General features: G+C 41.1%; 1 protein-coding gene across 10 annotated transcripts in view; it reads left to right on the top strand.

Moving 5' to 3' along the window:
• Nucleotides 1-18,930, top strand: part of ARHGAP6 (Rho GTPase activating protein 6) — a 339,162-nt gene that overhangs the window by 288,869 nt on the left and 31,363 nt on the right. For all 10 annotated transcript variants that reach the window (XM_049834635.1, XM_049834634.1, XM_049834643.1 and 7 more), the window contains 2 exons: nt 3,725-3,796; nt 15,004-15,260. In XM_049834635.1, the coding sequence (XP_049690592.1) occupies nt 3,725-3,796; nt 15,004-15,260 (329 nt within the window). The remainder of the gene's footprint in view (nt 1-3,724; nt 3,797-15,003; nt 15,261-18,930) is intronic.

Raw genomic sequence — 18,930 nt, 5'->3', positions numbered from 1 at the left:
GTGGTGACACTGCAGGTGAATTTCAACCTTAACTAACCCAAAATTTAAAAAATAATAATCTCAGAATTCAAACTCCTCAGTTCTTGTCCAAAGTCGGTGTATCAGTGCAAATACTCTTATATTCTGTAGGCTGTGGTTCGCTGACAGAGTCCCAAAAAGGTGACCTAATTTTTCAAATAGAAAAGTCTTTTTGGCATTAACTGAACCTGGAAGTGCTCACCACTTTGGAAAAACAGGTCATGTAGCAATTTAATATGCACTCAGTAGTTTGATTCTAGACTTTTGGTCTTTTAAATATTCATCATGCTAGTCTTAATATATAGATGCCAGAGAGTGATGTATGTATTGCAGTGAAAAATGCAGTGAACACATAAATTAGTAAGCATTGAACAAACCAAGTTCATCTCTGAAAAAAACTGATCTATACAGCTGTCTGGGCGGGTGTTTGTCAGAAAGACCAGAATGGCTTAACAAAGAAAAAAAAAAATGCAGCTTCCTTCACTTTGACAGTTGTTGTCTTTTGAGTACTACTCTTATCTTGCTAATATTCTTGAGTGGAATCTGTTGGAGGAGCAATATATTGTTGATCTATAGAAACATGACATTAAGTGATAACTATATACACAAAAGGCTGGATAAAAGCCCAACAGCATCATTTTGTGGTTTAAACGTTTCCAAATGTTTAATTTGGAATTATGCGAATTTAATGTGAATTAAAATAGCAGGCCATATTTAATAGCATTTGGGTCTGATACAATACCGGTTTGCATAATATTTGCTAATTAATTTTAAAATGTACAGTAGGTATTATGTATGGGTAAATAATGTTTTGCCTGTTTCCCAAGAATGCTTTGGATATTATATTCTCAAAACTTGCTGCAAATGGTAAGTACTAAGCGTTATTATTATGAATTGGGTTCATTTAAGGCATAAAACTGCTAGAGTTGCATAAGTCTTTAAGCACGTTATGAATATTTCAGCAGTATTCATGCGTGATGTAACCTAAATCAACAGTCATTTCAAAACATATTTATTTTTACAGAATATAGATTGTAATTAATCACGTCTTTTGCTGGGGTGGATGAGAACTGGAACTGACCTCAGAGCTCTTGGGAGATCCCCTGGGCTTTAGCTTTTCACTGAGATTCCTCTCAGTCTTATTTTCATGTGCAGCTCTGTTTTTTTCTCTTGCCATGGGGTAAACTGTAAATCTAAATGGTCATAGCTCCACTGCCTTCAGTGGAACTGCACCCATTTGCCCAAGGTAAGTGTCTCTCTTCTGTCGCTCTGCGATCTCTTTCTTTGCTCAGGAGTGCACAGAGTAGACTCTTTCCTGTATTTTCTGATTTGTCCATCTCCAGAACTGCTTCCTGCTTCTTACATTCCTCTGGGCCTGAGCATCACTTGTATCCAAAATTCAAGATTTGCAGAGACAAATGGACAAACGTTGTCTCAGCCTGTCATTGACTGAGGAGTTACTTCACCGATGGAGTTGAAAGAATCACCCATTAAGAACAAGGTTCATGAGAAAGCATTGATAGTTTGGCCCTAGAAGTTGTAAACCTGTTCTCCATGTGGATATGAGTGCCATTTGTTCCTGTGTTCAATATCGAATAGCACTCATTTTTTGTGTATTTCTGTTATATTTCACTTTGTAGCACTAAGACACTCCAGAAGTTGCCATCGTGTAGGTATAATACCAAAACACTATATTTTACATCCAGTTTCGACTTTTGTTCTCATTTTTATGTCTCAGTAGACTTCAGGGGAATGTCAGAATATCAATAAATGGGTCTTTGGAGAATAAGGCTCTAAGATTCCAAAGAAATGTAAGTCATTTATCAAAAGGCTACTGTGAAGCAGTAATTTGAATTTATAATATGAAAAAAATTTGAAAATTATTTTATATATATAAACCCAGAACACAGTGGTAGTAGGGAACCCTATGAAAACAAGCGGTACTGTCAGGTGTATGTAGGCAGGCTACCGACTATTCATATTGCCAAGAGGTGAAAGAATTTCTGTAATAAACTCAGTCTTATCAACTGGAAATGTCAGAATGTGTGAAAAGACTGGGCATATTAATCAATCAAAGTATGACTTTGAGTTATGAACTTGTCATGCGGCTACAAAAAAGGAAAATCTAATCATAGACCGTATCAGGCAATGAATTACCACCATTACATTGCTGGACTCTCATCCGGAATACCTTACTCATTCTAGTCAGCCTTATTTCAGAGAGATTAATTCTTTACCAGAGCAGGTGCAGAAAAAGGAGAATTAATATAACCAACAAATGACAATCTACCTCAAGAGGCAGGAACTGAGTATTACAGTTAAGTGAGTGTTGGGAGCAAATATACTCTATATAAATGCAGAGTGCAAGTGTGTGAGTGGAGTACATCAAACCACGGTTACGTAAGTTAAAAAGAGATGTTAATTTTAAAGTGAAAGGATATTAACTGGCTATGAAAAAGTCAGAATTTGTCCAGCTGTCTGTTAAGTAATGTTCTGGGCATGGCTTTCAACAGGAGTTGAAGGAAAACTATGGGGAAACGGCTTGTGTTCTCTCACAACTCTAATTGCAAAGGTGAGAGTTAATTGACAAAGATCCAATTCACTCCTCTGTGGTATGTTCCCTACTGTGAAAGACCACTTAAGACACTGGCTTACATAACTAGAAAAATGTGTTGAGGCAGATTATTTGGTGACCTTCTTACCATAAAGGTGAAACACAGATTGGATGTGTTCGGTTTTGAGTTTTTGCCATATTACAAAACCAGTAAGGCAAAGGTATGTGTTCATTGACTTTTAGCCAGAGTGGTGCCTATGTTAGCGTTAGTATTAGTCCCTATGTTAGGCCCTTTATATTGCTTTGGAACTTAAAAAAATCAAAAGGTACAAGTTAAAGCAGGCCCATGTCTTAATCCCTGGTATTTGTTGAGACCTAATAAATAAAATGCATTTTTGTTAACTTTTCATTATAAAAGATGCTGCTGAAGGAAATAACGATAGCCAATCTTTTTACATAATTGGTTCAAGAATGAACCTGCCTACACTGTTGCTTAAAATCTTTGGTCTTTAATACCTTAGTGAAAACTTGGATGATGTATAGGGTGTCAGAACAATAATTTCTCTGCGACTAATCCATGTGAACCAATCTAGACATGCTGTACCAAACTGCAGCCTCCCAGTGTGAGTTCAGATCAGATGTGAAGGTGGTCAGCTATCACCCAAGCAGTATGACTAATATGCAGAATTTATCCTGGAGGTTAGTAATCCTCCCTCTTCAAATACTACCTTCAGCTCCACACCTGAATTGCAGTGTTGTGACAATGGATGGGGGCTAACCAGTACCTTATAGGTTTATGGTACCTTGCTATCAAGAGCGTCCAGCAACAAACCTACATTGTTAAGTCTTCAAAATTAGTTTTCCATTCTGCCACGTGGGCTGTGTGACCACTCACGTAGATGTGCCGAGCAGCATGCAGAGGGGTACGTTTTGGTTCACCCATACAACCTTGGCATTTGGGTGAACAAAGCAGCACTCCTTCAGCCTGAAGGTCCGTGACAGACCCTGACCTTTGTGAAATGTACCCCACACCCTTCCTGACTCCAAGTTCCATGGCCATCTCGCTCCGTGTTCCTACAGCTTGTGCAGCAGTTTGTTCAGCATTCTTTCTCTTCACTTCCCTTTTTTTTTTTTTCTTTTTTCTTTTTACAGATGGACAAAAGAGGAAGAAATCATTAAGAAAGAAACTGGACTCATTAGGAAAGGAGAAGAACAGAGACAAAGGTAAAAAAAATGAGTACGTAGTTACTGATTGGGTCTTAGTTTTGCATATGAGATTTCTTTAGTCTTAAATGAATAGTTTCTGGAGTAGGAGAATGTTACTGAGCTGAGGTACTGCCTAGGTATTTATTTCCAAGTTGAAAAGTACATCTTATCTTTTCTATTTGTTATTTGTATAACCCAGATCTCTTCAACTGAAAGCTTATTTCTGGGAGAAAAGGAGGAGTTAAAGGACTGCATCTTTTCTTCACTGTTCTTTCTCCCCATTTTCACCATCCAGTGCAGAGTGTAGGCTGGAAAACACGATCCAGTTGTTTACCTGCATTTGCACTCTCCTCTTCCAGTTTGTAAACCACATAAACCCAGCCCTGCCCAAGCAAGTCAGTTGGTTTGCTTTTCTTTTTTTAACCTTATGAAAATAGCCGTTGTTTAAAATATATAAATGCTTCAGTGCCACTGATCAGTTGGATTTTAATAGACTCCATGTGACATGGATTTACAGATATGGTTGTACTCTTTTGTTTGGACACTAATCAGCTTTATGGGCTGGGTCCTAATCCACTGGACTTGACCTGTAATTTGCAGCCATTTGAACTAAGTCTAGACATTGAGACCTGAAAAGTGTGTCTGAAATTGCATTTTTATGCATGTAAGTAATTGTGCATCTAATTTTGTGTTCCCTCCTGGAAAAGAAGTTCTGGAACAGTGGTAATAAAACTCAGCATCAACACCCTAGTTTCACAAACACACATACAAACACACAAATTTATAACAAGAGAAGTGATTTGATTACTCTGATGTTATTGCTTGTAATCTAGTTTGGCAGAAGGATGGAACTTTGAAATTCCATTGAAAAAATGAACATCCCCATTTCAAAGTTACTTTGAATATTTGTCAGGCAGAAAATGTTTTGTTTGGTGACTTCATATATGGGATTATTATGTTCTTGGTTTAAAAATTGCTATGGAAAATATTTGCATTAATCTTTCTAAAACTGAAAGTCGCCTGACACATTTGTTTGGATAAATCCAGTGGCCTCTCATGTTGCATTGCAAGTACCAAATTTTTCATTTGTTATGACAATTACTTGATGTAGGACTGAGCCCACATGCAGAAGGAGTCTTTAAGGAAGAGGTTTAATGATTTTATAGCTACTTTGGGGGAAAAATCTGTCTTGTACTGCTCCTGTCAATGCATTACATTTGGCTGCAGTGTAATTAATCAGTCATTATGTTGCTTAGTTTCTTTGGGTTTTTTCCCATAGATCTCCATGCAGTTAAAAGTGCAAAGCAACATGGTTCTGTGCAAAACCTTCCCTGCTTTTTAGTGCATTTGCCAGATACTGATCTTCATAACAGTCTGTGGGGTGCTCTTCTGCATCGGAAATGGCTAACCACTTACTGCCCTTTTTTTTAAAAAAAAAAAAAGTTCTGTCTCACAAATTTTTGATGCACTGAGAACTTTTATCTTTCCCCCTATATGGGTAGCACAACTTTGGTAGTCTCCTTTGAAAGTTTCTATTTAGAAGCTCTTCGGAGAGTTTAAATATATTTTATCTTTTTGTTCTGACATTTTTCATTGCATGAGGAGAATTTAGCAATAACAAACTGATTTGATAATTCACCAAAGACCAAATTTGCCTGTGTCAACCAAACCTGGTGGATCTTTGCAATTGCGCTTCCAGAACTCCTCCAGTGCCTCTTTGGTGCAGTGGTTTGAGAAGTGATGACTTCCTTTGCTGATGCATACAAATGCTTAACCCAGAGTTGTTCTTTATTGCTCTAAATTATTTATGGCCAAAGATATTTCAAACAATATTTTTTCTTACATTGGCTTGTACTCTTTTGTAATTTTCTTATAGCCTTGTTTTATTTCAGCTGACCTCTGTTTTCTGATAATTACTCAACTGTACTGGTTGAGGACTTACTGATAATATTATTTTCTGCTATTACATTTCTGTTCTGGTATTTTTTTGTGTGTCTGCCATGCATGATAGCTTTTATACTCCATTCGTTTAGTAACTTTGGGGATATAGTTTCTGTTTTTATTCCAGTGGATTTTTCTGAGTGCGCTTTGCCAGTTAGGGCTCAGTAGTTGCCCACAGCAAAGGTCAGCACTTTGTACTTATTCATCCTTGTATATATTTATCTACTTCCTGTTTTTCAGCATTGCTCATATCTTCTGGTTAACTATACCCAAGCATTTTTAAAAATCACTATGCTGATTCTCTTAATTTTAATTCCTTTTTTTCTTTATTCTTTTAACTTCAGGCATTTCAAGCATGTACCCCTCTGCTTTTATCCTCCTTCTCCCATCTTCCACTGCCTTATTCTCATTTATAGAGATGTCTTACATGCTCTCTCCATGTATAAAATATTATAGGAGCACCCCCCTGAGGAGAAAATACCCCAGCACTACTCAGACAGCAGAATCTATATTTCTCTCCTTCCTTCAGGACGTCTGTATTGACAGGGGTGTCGGGTTGGTCAGTAAGGGTATGGAGGGCCAGGAAATTGGAAGGAATCAGGTTCCCAGCCAGGTTGTGTCAGTAGAGTGAAAAGAAAGCCATGTTGGCTCTTATTTGTTGCCAAGAGAAAACATGAGGCAAAACCAGCCCAGAGAGCAGGAGACGGTGCCCTGCTTCTCAGGGTTTCTGTCCGTGGTTGTTTCTGGTGTACTCTTCTCTGCCCTTCTGAGTTCTTAAAGATCATCTACCCCACAGATACTTGCTGAGCAGAATCCTAATCCATGACGGCAGAGGGGATGAGCAAGCAGGAAGGTGCTGGATCGTGCCACGCCAATGCCTGGCACAGTTGGTGGCCAGCGGGTGTTTTCCTCTGGGAACACCTTCCCTGAGCAGTCGTCTCTGCGTCACCTGAAGTCAAAGTTCACCTCCCTCGGCGTCTGTATCACAGCGAGCTGCAAGCATTATCCTGGTCCGTTATGCTCGTTTTTTTAACGAGCATTTCTGCCATTTATTTTATAAAGAGAGTATCTTCCATTTCTGAGCAGCCGGTCCAAAAACAAACACTCCTCACTCTGGACATGGTTGTGCTCACACAAAAGGCCAGGAACACTCACTTACCCATATGGGCAGGTCCCTGGTCCTCAGGCCCAAAAGGAATGTCTTCCTTCTATTTCTTTTTGGGGTTTTGTGGGGTTTCTTTTTTTTTCATAACTAGTCCTGCTGCACCACTGTAAGAAGGAAATGGCGAGGCCAGGCTGTAGGATGTCAGAGGCGAAGTGGGGAAGCTGATTTCCAGAACACTTTATGCAGATGAGTTGCAGTTGCCTTAACATAAACAGCATTTCTATCCCTTCAGCATCACTTCTGTAAGCACAGTTGCAGTTTGAAGAGTATGTAGTTAATTGCAAACATTTTGAGTTTCCTGTATCTCAGCCTGGGAGACCCCATGTACTACCACGACAAGTAACAGCTGAGGGGGCCATGTTGTTAGGTCTTGTCTGGAGTACATGCCACCTGAAAAGTCTTTTTTTGACTAGATAAGCTCCTGAAGGTTAATCCTGATGATCACGCATCACGGTGTGATCCTGTGTGTGGGTTGCAGCCAAAGATCACTGAGATGTGCCTGGTGCAGGAAACCACAGAGGTGGAAAAAAAGGCCGCTGTGCTGATCACCAGGGACGCACGACGGAGGCCATGCTGCAGGGTGCACAAGGCATGAACAAGTCAGGGTTGTGTCTTTGTGTGTAGGTAGTTCCTGAGAAAGAGCAGGGAGGACTTGTGTCCTTGATCTTGCCTGACAAATCCTCTCCTTTAGCACTGATGTGCACTGAACTGCCCTAGGATGTAGACTTCTGGAGTTGTTCTCTCTGGGGAGGTACCAGCTCTCTCAGATTTGTGCCCAAGACTGTTCTCCCTCACCCCACGGAACCAGGTGTCTGTGCTTAAAAAAAACAACCAAAAGGACATGGTACTCTTTTCTTCTAGGACTGTTTGGAGATTTAATCACTGTGGAGTTTTTCTGTGGAGTGTTTACTCTCCTAACATCACTTTTTATTTAGATGGATCAGTCGATGAGCCTGTCTATCTCTTAAGTGAGAGTTTCAGCAAACTGTTACACTTCTGAAGGCCAACAAAGGCACTAAAGTAGAATTGAATGCACTTTAAAGGAGATATCTTTATTTTGTCCTTTTTGACAGGTACATCTGTCATCATCTCATTAAAAGGGGAAAAATTCTAAAACGAGTGTTTTTTCAATTGTTTTTACATCCCTGAGTGATTCAAAAGACCAGGATATAGCAAAACTTGCCGGATGTAAACAGATGAAACAGGAGAGCAGCACTCCACCCAGATATTTAAGCAGTATTTTCAGCTTCCATCGTTCCGTGTCTTTGCTTTTCTCTACTCAGCCTCCTTGTTATTAATGGCCATCATGACTCTCAATCATGCTGTCTACATATGTCTCCAAACATTTACGTTAGCTGCTAACAAACAGTACTCAGGCTGGAGGAGCAGTAAAATGTCAGTGCTGCTTGGAATAAGAAATTCTTGGGATGCTCTGCATGCTGGCGGCTGGGTACTGTTCCCTTACAAATTCACTGCTAATTTTGACGGCAGCAGAAGTGGAGCCTTTTGTCCATCTCCTGCCAGCGATACGGGGGTCAGCGTAAGCATGCCTACTTGGAAAGTACACACAGGCATTCCTGAGAGAGTTGCCTCCCAGAAAGGATTTCTCCTAGAAGATTTTATCAGTAAACCAGTTCCATTTTGCCTTGGTTCCAGTAAACCCTACAGGTGAACTGAGAGACCTGCTCAGAAATAATAATCACTTATTACGTGATTTGTTGAGCAACTGAGACTCATCCCTTTTGCTGGTGTTCCTGTGTGGAATGTAAATACTTGACACGTTCATCTGTGGGGTCTTAGCAGAGCTGCTGTATATGGTGGAGTTTCTGAGAAAGGCCTTCCTGGTAACTCTGTAGCATATGGAGATCCAGCAGATGTTTGATTTTCCTTAAGTTCAGAATTCTTGAAAACGTCTTCCATGTTTACTTCCCAGCCATACTCAGTAAATTCAGAGGTATTTCATAACATTTGCATTTGTTCTTCAGTAATTCAACCTACCATGATGTTAGAATGCCAGCTAAAGGAGAGAGCTTAGCACAGCTTAAGGAGAGAGCTGAGTAGATGAAGTTTCTTTTTTATTATTGTTTATCAGAAACATGTTTTTCTCAAGCCTTTCCAGCACCCCACTGTGCTTTTTTAAAAACTTCAGAAATGTTTCTCATGCTCTCTAGGCATACTAAAGGTTGTTTTAAGGAACACTCTGTCATAATTCATACTAAAGTCAACTAAAGGACCTCTCAGGGTTTTTTTTTGAAAGCAAAGACCTACCCACAGAAAAAGTCTGAGCAATTGCAAAGGCCTTATATCACTCCTTGAAGGTCAGTGAGCTCTGGCTAGCTGGAGAAGGGAGTTTCGGCCACAGAGCTGATGCTGTGAGAACATTGTCTTATCTCAAGTCTTTTGGAGTCGGTGCATGATTTTGACAAACCTTCAGATGGAGGGAGTTTTGCCATTCCAATTATGGATCGAGGCTTCCATTTTCCTTATTTCCTTGCTTCCATCACTCCCTCTACGGATCCAAAGGAATTAATTTTGGTTAGCAAAACAGAGTTACCCAGTCTGGCCAGTGGGGGAGGTTGACTTAAAGACTGCTTTAAGTCCATTTAAATATCCCTTTTAAAGCATATTATTCTCTGAGCTGTCTCCCACTCTGTTGCCTGTCATTTAGATAGAGGTAGTACAAGTACCTCATTAGATCTTGGTCACACGGTTTTAGCAGCTCAAAAACAGCACTTAAGCTGTACTTAAGAAAAAAAAAACACTGCTAAGGAGACTATCCAAAGTTGCTGTATTGTATGCTGTTCTCTTTATTGACATTGAAAGCATCATTAGGGTCTAGAGTATAGACCTCACTGGTTCTTAATAGGCTGCTATGGTTTGTGGGATGGAAACCACAAATTTCACCAGCTGAAACTTCAGAGAAGTCATTGAAACTATACTTGGACAGGGTGGCATGAAGCCAAGTAAGCTAACCGTATGGGTCAACATTCTGGATATCATCATTTGATTAGCAAAGAAAAGGATTTCTGGTCACTGAAATTCTTATTTGATCTGGCTGGAAGTTTTTCTGTGACATGCTGCTTTTTATTGGAAAATGCTGATTTGCCATCACAGAATGATATCTTGGGAACATACAAGTTTTGATCAAAATTTTCTTAAGAAATTTTCCGTAGCTGCAAGATGTATTTTCTGGTAAAAGAAATTGTGCACTTCTCCAAAATAGCACATTGTCTCCTGTGCCAGTAAACACTAAAAACCAGAATGGATCTAAAGTCAAGTCCTTATATGCTGCTGTTCGGGCTAAGGATATGAGTCTGTGTTTCCACACCGATTGCCCAGTCTGCCAGGTTGTTTCACATTTTTACATGGTGCTTTCTGCAAAATTTCTACCCACTTTGATGATTGAATAAGTGAACAAATTTTTTTTGGTTTTACAGTCATTTAGTATATGTACAACAGACCAAAGTTTGAGACCTTGCTCTGAGGAATGTTTCTTCATACAAATTAAACATCTCCAACAGTAGGGATCTCCAGCCTGCAGCAGGAGCTTTTAGCTTGATTGTGAGATCGGAGCCTCAAACCTACACATCTTACATCTGAGTCCCTGCCCTTTCTCCCCCATCAGTGGGTTGCTAAATACTTTGCACGACTACAACTCTTTTTTCTTTTTTTTTTTTTTTTTAATGAATCTGAAATGTCAAAAGGGCTAGCATTCACTCTAATGGACATGACATTACTTGTCCAACAAGAAAATTGTTGGGATTGAATACTTCTGAAGAGTGGTGGGCAAAATATGCTCATCGCCACCGCCCCCCTCCACGGCGCACACACACACAGGAGCTTTGGTGGGAACTTGAGGCTGTAGCCAGTTTGCGGAGGGTGCAACCAATTCTCTTAATTTCAACAAACGAGCAAAAAGTTACTGCTTTTGCCAATTCCTTAACATAATTACCACTGCCAGCCAGCATCACTTCCATCTGTATTTAGTCTGAAAATCAGCCAGTTGGTTTTCATCCAGTTCCCCATCTCTGCCAGACATTGAGAAATCGGGGAAGCAGTTCATGTCCTCTGAGAAGGAGGCCTACAGCAAAGCAGCCTAGAGCAGAAGTTCAGTGTCCTTTCAGTGCTACACAAGCATGTTGAGCAAGAGCAATTAAAAACCTGGCATTCAACATCTGAGGGTTTTCAAGGAGGAGCAACACCTACCTCAAAATACCAGCCTTTACATAACCAAGTGAGGGAGAGGGTCATTTTAATGGAAATCTTTTAAGGAAGCAGTGCTCAGATCTTATCTCATGCTGTTCTTGTCCCAGTTGGTCCTAGCGCTGTAGGATCGATGGCATCAGCGTCCTGTTGGGCATCACTGTGCTACATACTGCTGTCCCATCCCACTTAGAAGTACGAGTGTCTGTGAGCCAAAACCAGAGAAATATTTCATGTCCAGGATTTCATTTGGGTCAGTGGCTTTTCTCAGGAAAGGTTGTGAAAGGACAGATAAATAGGGATGTTGGAGGTATAACAACGTACCTGGTTAGACAGGCAGAAGGGGAGATGTGTTGCTGTTATGGGTTTGTGTGGTGGGGTTTTGGTAGCAGGGAACAGGCTGCAGGGATGGCTCCTGTGAGAAGTGACACCAAGTTGGGAAGGAGTGTTGATCTGCTTGAGGGTAGGAAGGCTCTACAGAGGGATCTGGACAGGCTGGATCGATGGGCTGAGGCCAACTGTATGAGGTTCAACAAGGCCAAGTGCCGGGTCCTGCACTTGGGTCACAACAACCCCACGCAGTGCTACAGGCTTGCGGAATTGGGGCTGGAAAGCTGCCCGGCAGAGAAAGACCTGGGGGTGCTGGTTGACAGCCGGCTGAATACGAGCCAGCAGTGTGCCCAGGTGGCCAAGAAGGCCAACGGCATCCTGGCCTGTATCAAAAATAGTGTGGCCAGCAGGAGCAGGGCAGCGATCGTCCCCCTGTACTGGGCACTGGTGAGGCCGCACCTCGAGTCCTGTGTTCAGTTTTGGGCCCCTCACTGCAGGAAAGACATGGAGGTGCTGGAGCGTGTCCAGAGAAGGGCAACCGAGCTGGTGAGGGGGCTGGAGCACAAGTCTGATGAGGAGCGGCTGAGGGAGCTGGGGCTGTTTGATCTGGAGAAGAAGAGGCTGAGGGGAGACCTGATCGCTCTCTACAACTGCCTGAAGGGGGGTTGTAGTGAGGTGGGTGCTGGTCTCTTCTGTCAGGTGCCTGGAGATAGGACAAGAGGAAATGGCCTCCTCGGCCAAGTTGTGGCAAGGGAGGTTTAGATTGGATATTAGGAAAAATTTCTTTACTGAGAGGGTTGTCAGACATTGGAGCAGGCTGCCCGGGGAAGTGGTGGAGTCACCATCCCTGGAGGTGTTCAAAAACCATGTAGACATGGCACTTCAGGACATGGTTTAGTGGGCATGGTTGACAGTTGAACTCGATGATCGTGAAGGTCTTTTCCAACCTGAATGATTCTATGATTCTCTGAAACTGCTAGAAGCTTCCCCAGTTCCAAGTCGGACCTGCTTCTGGCCAAGGCCAACCCAATCAGTGATGGTGGTAGCGCCTCTGGGAGAGCAGATTTAAGATGGGGAAACCTGCAGGGAGTGGGAGATTGGAACGGGAGAGGAACCCCTCTGTGGGTACCGAGGTCAGGGAGGAAGGCAGGAGGGGATGCCCCCGCAGCCCGCGGTGAGGCGGCAGGCTGTCCCCCCCAGCCATGGAGGGGAGCAGGGGAGCAGATGCCCACCTGCAGCCCGGGGAGAGAGGAGCCCACACCGGAGCAGGGGGATGGATGCCCCCCAAGATGGCCGGCGCTCCGTGTGGAAGCCCAGGCTGGAGCAGGCTGGGACTGAAGGACTGCAGCCCGGGGAAAGGACCCACATTGGAGGAGTTCATGAAGGGCTGTCTCCCATGAGAGACACCCCACGGCGGAGCAGGGGCCGAGTGCGGAGTCCTCCTCCCCCTGAGGAGGAAGGAGCGGCAGAGACAAGGGGTGAGGAACCGACTCCAGCCCCCATTCCCCGAGGAGGGAGAGAGATCCGGGAGTGGGGCTGAGGTGGGAAGGAGGGAGGGATGGCGGGAAGGTGTTCCAAGATTCGGTTTTACTTCTCATTATCCTTGTTTTGATTTGATTGGCAGTAAATTAAATTGATGTTGTTTCTTCCCCAAGTTGAGCCTGTCTTTTGCCCGTGCCCATAAGTGGGGAGTGATCCCTCCCTGTCCTTGTCTTGACCCATGAGCATTTCTTTATATTTTCTCCTCATCCCACCATGGCCGGGGGGGACGAGTGAGCGAGTGGCTTCATGGTGCTTTGTTACTGGCTGGGCTTAAACCATGACAGTTGCATATGTGCATTTCAAGTTCTGGTCTTAAATGTTCATGGGAAGGTAATTCAGAACAGTAAAAAATTTTAGTACTAATACTCTCATCATTTTATAGGCACACTCTGCTGGGTACAGCAGGGATGGGTCTAACTCTGGACTCCTGCAAATGGCAATCCCTGCATTGCTTGATACCCATGTGATGATGATGTTTCTTGTCCTAAATTAAATACAGATGGTTTTAGATGTCATTCTACTTACAGGTCACCTCCAGACTTGCTTGATATGTGAGGCTCTGCTTCCTGATTTAGTTTTGTCTGGCCACCAAAGTTAGTTCATGTCTTAACATTTCATACTTGTGAAGAGCAGTAATATTTCGCACCAGATCAGAACAATGGGCCCTTGTCTCTTTAGTAGGATAGGCTAGTAGTATCCTCATTCAAGATTCATAAAATGTAATCTTGTTTTCAATGCCTTACTTTAGTCTTAATGATAATGCATACCTAGATAAAATTTGAAAGTGTCATCAAAGATACAGTCAGACTTTTAAGTCCCAGGAGGAACTTTGGCCTTTAATCATTTAGACAACTGTGGCAAAAGAGAAGGATAAGGATATTTCTTTTTTGCTTTTTTGCTTTTATTTTTGTTGTTGTTGTTCCTTTTTTCATACTTAAAAAAAAAAATGTTGCCTGTAATCTTTGGTGCTTTATTTATTTGTGATACAGACAGGTCTAAAACTGGAACCTCGTAGAAGGTTTTCACCAGGATGAATAGAGTCAATAGCTATTTTTTCATTCAATTGGAGCACAAAACAGTTGTAGTTGGCAGTCTGGCCCAATGGTTTTGGTTCTAGTAATCTCAGATAGGTTTAGATTTGAAACTTAATGACAAGAATTTCAGTGCTAGTTGTTGTTGGCTGATTCACTGTAGAATATTTTTCTATTTTGTAAAATAGTTCAGCATTTTACTTTGAGACCTGAAGTATATGCTGGTTTTGTACATTGTAGTTGTATTGATGTGGGATGGGATTATGTTCTTTTTGTTAATTGAGAGAAACCTGTATTCTCCTGTATTTCTATATGTCCGTGTGTATTTTTGTACTGTTACAAAGAACCTTTATACTGATATGCCACTATTAAATTGGTTTAATCTTACTACTGTGTTAAAGCAGTAAAACCGTATCTTTTAAGGCTTAGTCTGAATGGTGGATGCACTTACAAGCTCCCTGTACAGGTAGGCGCATAGCCGCCTGACCTGTAATGAGACCCATGCACGTACCTGTACCCCTTGACTCTGGTGCCCCGGAGCATTTGTGAGAAAGAAACCTGGTGAAGGGGTCTGAAACATGACAGAGCTGTGGCATGGGCCAGCTAAGCTCCCCAGTTTCAGGATTGGGTTACCAGTGCCCCTGATGTCTCTGCACCATCTAGATGTAGCCAGAAGTGCCTGACTTCCAGTTGCTTTCAGTGGAAGTTAAGATCTTAATTAGGTCTGCTCCCAAGTGATTTTCTAAGATTCTGTGTGGTGTATCTTGCATGATCCAACTGGAAACAAGATTCAGATACCATGGGCTACAATTACCTGGCACATTTCCACTATTATTTTATTGTTTGAATGTTGTTGTTGTTATTATTATGCAGTCCAATACCTCATTGGAATTATTATATATTTAAAGGGACTTCAGAATGGTTTTCTTTTTAGCAACTTAATACTTAATTCTTTTTGTACTAAATAAATATCAGATGTTCAGTAAATATTAATTTTGTTGTTGTTCTTGCAGAATTTATTCCCCAGGCTTTTGGAATGCCCTTGTCCCAAGTGATTGCTAATGACCGGGCCTACAAGCTCAAGCAAGACTCTCAGAGAGAAGAGCAAAAAGATGTTTCAGATTTTGTGGCCTTTCTCTTGCCGTTTGGAACTAAAAGGCAGAACAAAGAACTTTCAAGCAGTAACTCATCTCTTAGCTCAACCTCAGAAACACCAAACGAATCCACTTCTCCCAACACACCCGAGCCAGCACCACGAGCAAGGAGGCGTGTAAGTAGACCCATCACAATGTGGTGCATGCCAGTAGGTCCGGAGGGTCTAGCTGGAGCAGGAAAAAACCCTGTTGTGTCTGTGGATTGTGGAATATTTTCTTCTGTCATGTTCGAACAGTGATTTTTTTTTCAGGTGGAAGCCGGCCTGGTCAATAGCAAAAAATTCTAACTGTAGTGGAAATCTTCTTTCTCTGGTGCTGTTGGGAAAAGATCATACAGACTGTGCAAGTCTGTTACAGATTGCAAAGTGGCAGAGAGGTTATTTAGAAGTCTTCCTGTTCACTCCCTTTATCTACTTTCTTCTGTCTAGGTCTTTTAGATTTAACAAATTCCATCTGTCTTCAACCTAATTTTTTCAACTGGGGAAGACTAAACCTATGTGATTGATATTTATATGTATACTTATGTTAATCTAGCTCCACAAACTTGGAAACAAATCTAATTATTAAGCCCTATCCTAGTATTAGTAAAAAAAACGTATGGTCTTAATTCTGATCATGTCCTTGATGGTAAGTAAGAAGTTGTCAGAGTAGATTTGTACCAGGCTCTATGAAGGACATTTCTGTATACAGGCTATGAAGATGCCTTTTGGCAGCAGAGCACAGTGCGGTAGTTTGGGTTGAACGTTAACCCTGCATGTAAGATAGGTACCTGGTAGACCATTTGTTTGCAGGGTTCTGTTCTTTATAAATTTTATGCTCTGAGATTTCCAGTTTTCCAGTATTGCAGCTAGTAACAGTAGTAGATTTTGTTGTTGTTACCATGGGGTAGAGGTTCTAGAATTACTGCTTTTGAATTTCATTTGCAATGGAGGGAGGAAAAAATGTGTAATAAAATACTTCCAATAAAAACCCCTGTTAAGTAATCTGAGAAAGAATTTGGGGTACAAGAACAGACCCTGGGCAATAAAGTATTTTCTTAGGATTCTTACTGTCTTTCATCCCTAGGATAGAACCTACTTCAGAGAAATGCTATGTAGAGCTCTTTAAGCCATGGTGTTAAGAGGAGTAGAACTGGAGTTAATTGCAAATTAAGAGGCAACTGAAGAGCCCCATGACCTGCCTTCTTTCCCTCTAGCTGTCGGCTGAAGCTTGAAGTCTACATTTTGTCTACAGATAGCTGAGGCATGATATTTGAAGATGTTTCATTCTTATATACCCATAATACACATCTATTGGCCTGTCCAGACCATATGAACAGGCAGCTGAGGCTTTCAGTGAAAGGGATATAAGATAATGCTGGCTGCAGAGCTCACGGTATGAGTGCTGTGGTTATCTCTCCTCCAAGAGCTAGACAGAAATCACTTGCTGCATTTTCTGTGTAGGAGTTTTGCCCAGCAGTTGAGACTCTGGTCATCCAGCAAGACATTTTCTGTGTGCTTATTATAGACAATATTCTAACTCTCCGTTAATATATTATATATATATATATATATATATATATATAATCCAGTCAAAATTTATTCAAGTATCAGGAGCTCAGTCATACTGCTTTACTACTCAAACAGCCTAACATATAGAGTGAAAATGGATCTGCCATGGATAGTACTTGATCCCATGCATACTCTGCAATATTGCTCATCTTTTCAAAAGAGAAAAGCCTTCTATAACACTTAAAAAGCAAAGAAAAGCTTCATCTGACCTTCATTCCACACTTGTCGCTCTGGGCTTCATTTTCTTTTTGCACTTTCCATTTCCTCTTTGATTTCCTCTTTCCTTCGTGTTTTTGTGTGCTTAGCTTAAAACTTTCCCAGTTTATTTAGATTTTGAAGTTGTCATGGTGGTGCAGGGACTGGTATCCATTATGTGCAAAGGTAACGTCTAGTAGATGGAACTTGATTTTTCTTTGGTTGCTGGGCATTGCAGTCCAGGTAGCACTGTCTCTGTGTTAATAGTCCTGGAGTAGTGGAGTAGCAATATGCACGATCTCCTGCATTGTTCCTCAGCAGTTCTATAGGTCTGGCTGAGCCCAAACCAATAGGTCTGGCTGACTTTGAGCTGGATCCATGGAGTATATTGGTAGTGTTTTCCTGTGCACTTTGAAATTTAAAATCAGAGCTGGCCTGGACTTGGTATTGCCAAGCAGTGCTGTACTTCAGCCACTGAACTCAAGGTCACTCTTCGTAAAGCCAGCTCAATGCCCCAGTTAATCCACAATTTTGATAAAATGCCCAAGGATAATGGCGAACTGACTGTATTTACATCTATTTTAGGGAACTGAATCCGACTTAAGTGACTCTGTGATAATAATGATTCATGAGGTGAGGATGCTTTGGAGGCAGGGAAGGACCAGTAAAGACAAGGTATAAAGGAGGGCACCTGTCGTGCAGGAGCTGCTGGGGAGCTGCAGCTGTGAGGATGGCGTTGGGATTTTCAGTGTCAGTCGACTAATTTTGATGTCTGAAACCCAAAACTCTTAAAAACAAAACAGAAAAATTGTTCAGTTGGAATTTTGCACACATGGAACATAGCCAGAGATTCTTGTTTGGTTTGGGAGTTGTTTTTGTTTGCTTTTGGCAGGAAATGGTAAAGAGAATCAAGCAAATGTACTTCTGAGAGACATCAGAAATCAAGGTCAAAGTTGCATTCGAAAGGGTCTAGTAATTGTTTAGAGATATGGGTCCAAAAAAACCTAAAAACTTCACTGTGTTTTATTCTTAAGTCTTCCATGAGTTATAATAAACAGAACTATACCTGATAAGTTAGATGCTTTTTTTAAAAAAAATATTATGAGCTAAAATTTTTAAATTAATTTGAAATCTCAATGGACTTTGTATGAGTTGCGTATGAATTGGAAATCTTTGTAAAGTTCAGTTGTCTAGCCTGATGGAAGAAGATAATTCTAGAGCTTGAAATTCCCTAGCAGTTGTACGATTTTCATTTAATAGACACAGAGATCTCACCAGCAGCCTGTGAAATACCTGTCAGCAGAATAGCATGCTTTTATGAAATTAGAGTTGTCGGCAAAGTTTTGAATGGGAATTTACATTTTCTTCATTATTCCTTAGGATGACATGCTGGATCCTTGTACAGTACCTTTTACACTTTGTACACTACCTCTTTGTTTCAGAAAGAAAGAAAATAATTTACAATAGATATTTCTAATGAGAATTAAAACCAAAATTTTTCTTTTTGTTTATTATTATTTATAATCCTAGATGTCCCCTAAAATGTTTTTGCCTGGTTACTTTAATAAGAATTGAGGGAAACAGTAATTTTGAAGTGACAGTAATCTTGTGGTTGGAAAAAAAAATATCTTAGTTTTCAAGTGTGAACATTGAAAGATGCCATGAACCTTCTGCTGCTTGTGCTGCTTCATGCTTTACAGACTGCTTGAACTTCTGTGCCATGCTGTAATCAAAACACAGTTTTCAAAGCTTTCATTGGAATTGTAATGATTTTAAAATATTAAGATAAATGAAGTAGAATTATCTAAAAAATACTACCCCTCTACTTCTCTGGTGTGTTGTTGTTCTGTGATAACATGGGATTATTTCAGTCTCCACCGTTGTATGTATTTGTGTTATTAGTTAACTATTTGGTGTACGGTTGTAAATCTATTTGCATCATTTTCACTGATACAATGGCCTGAGCTGCAGAGGAAGTAGGGAATCGGGTTTAAAAATGTGTATGTATCTCCATGCGCATAAATATTGTACTGTGAGGTGC

The sequence above is a fragment of the Accipiter gentilis genome, chromosome 31 (genome assembly GCF_929443795.1).
Source record: "Accipiter gentilis chromosome 31, bAccGen1.1, whole genome shotgun sequence".
Taxonomy (NCBI): domain Eukaryota; kingdom Metazoa; phylum Chordata; class Aves; order Accipitriformes; family Accipitridae; genus Astur; species Astur gentilis.
This window is presented reverse-complemented; position numbering and strand designations above follow the sequence as displayed.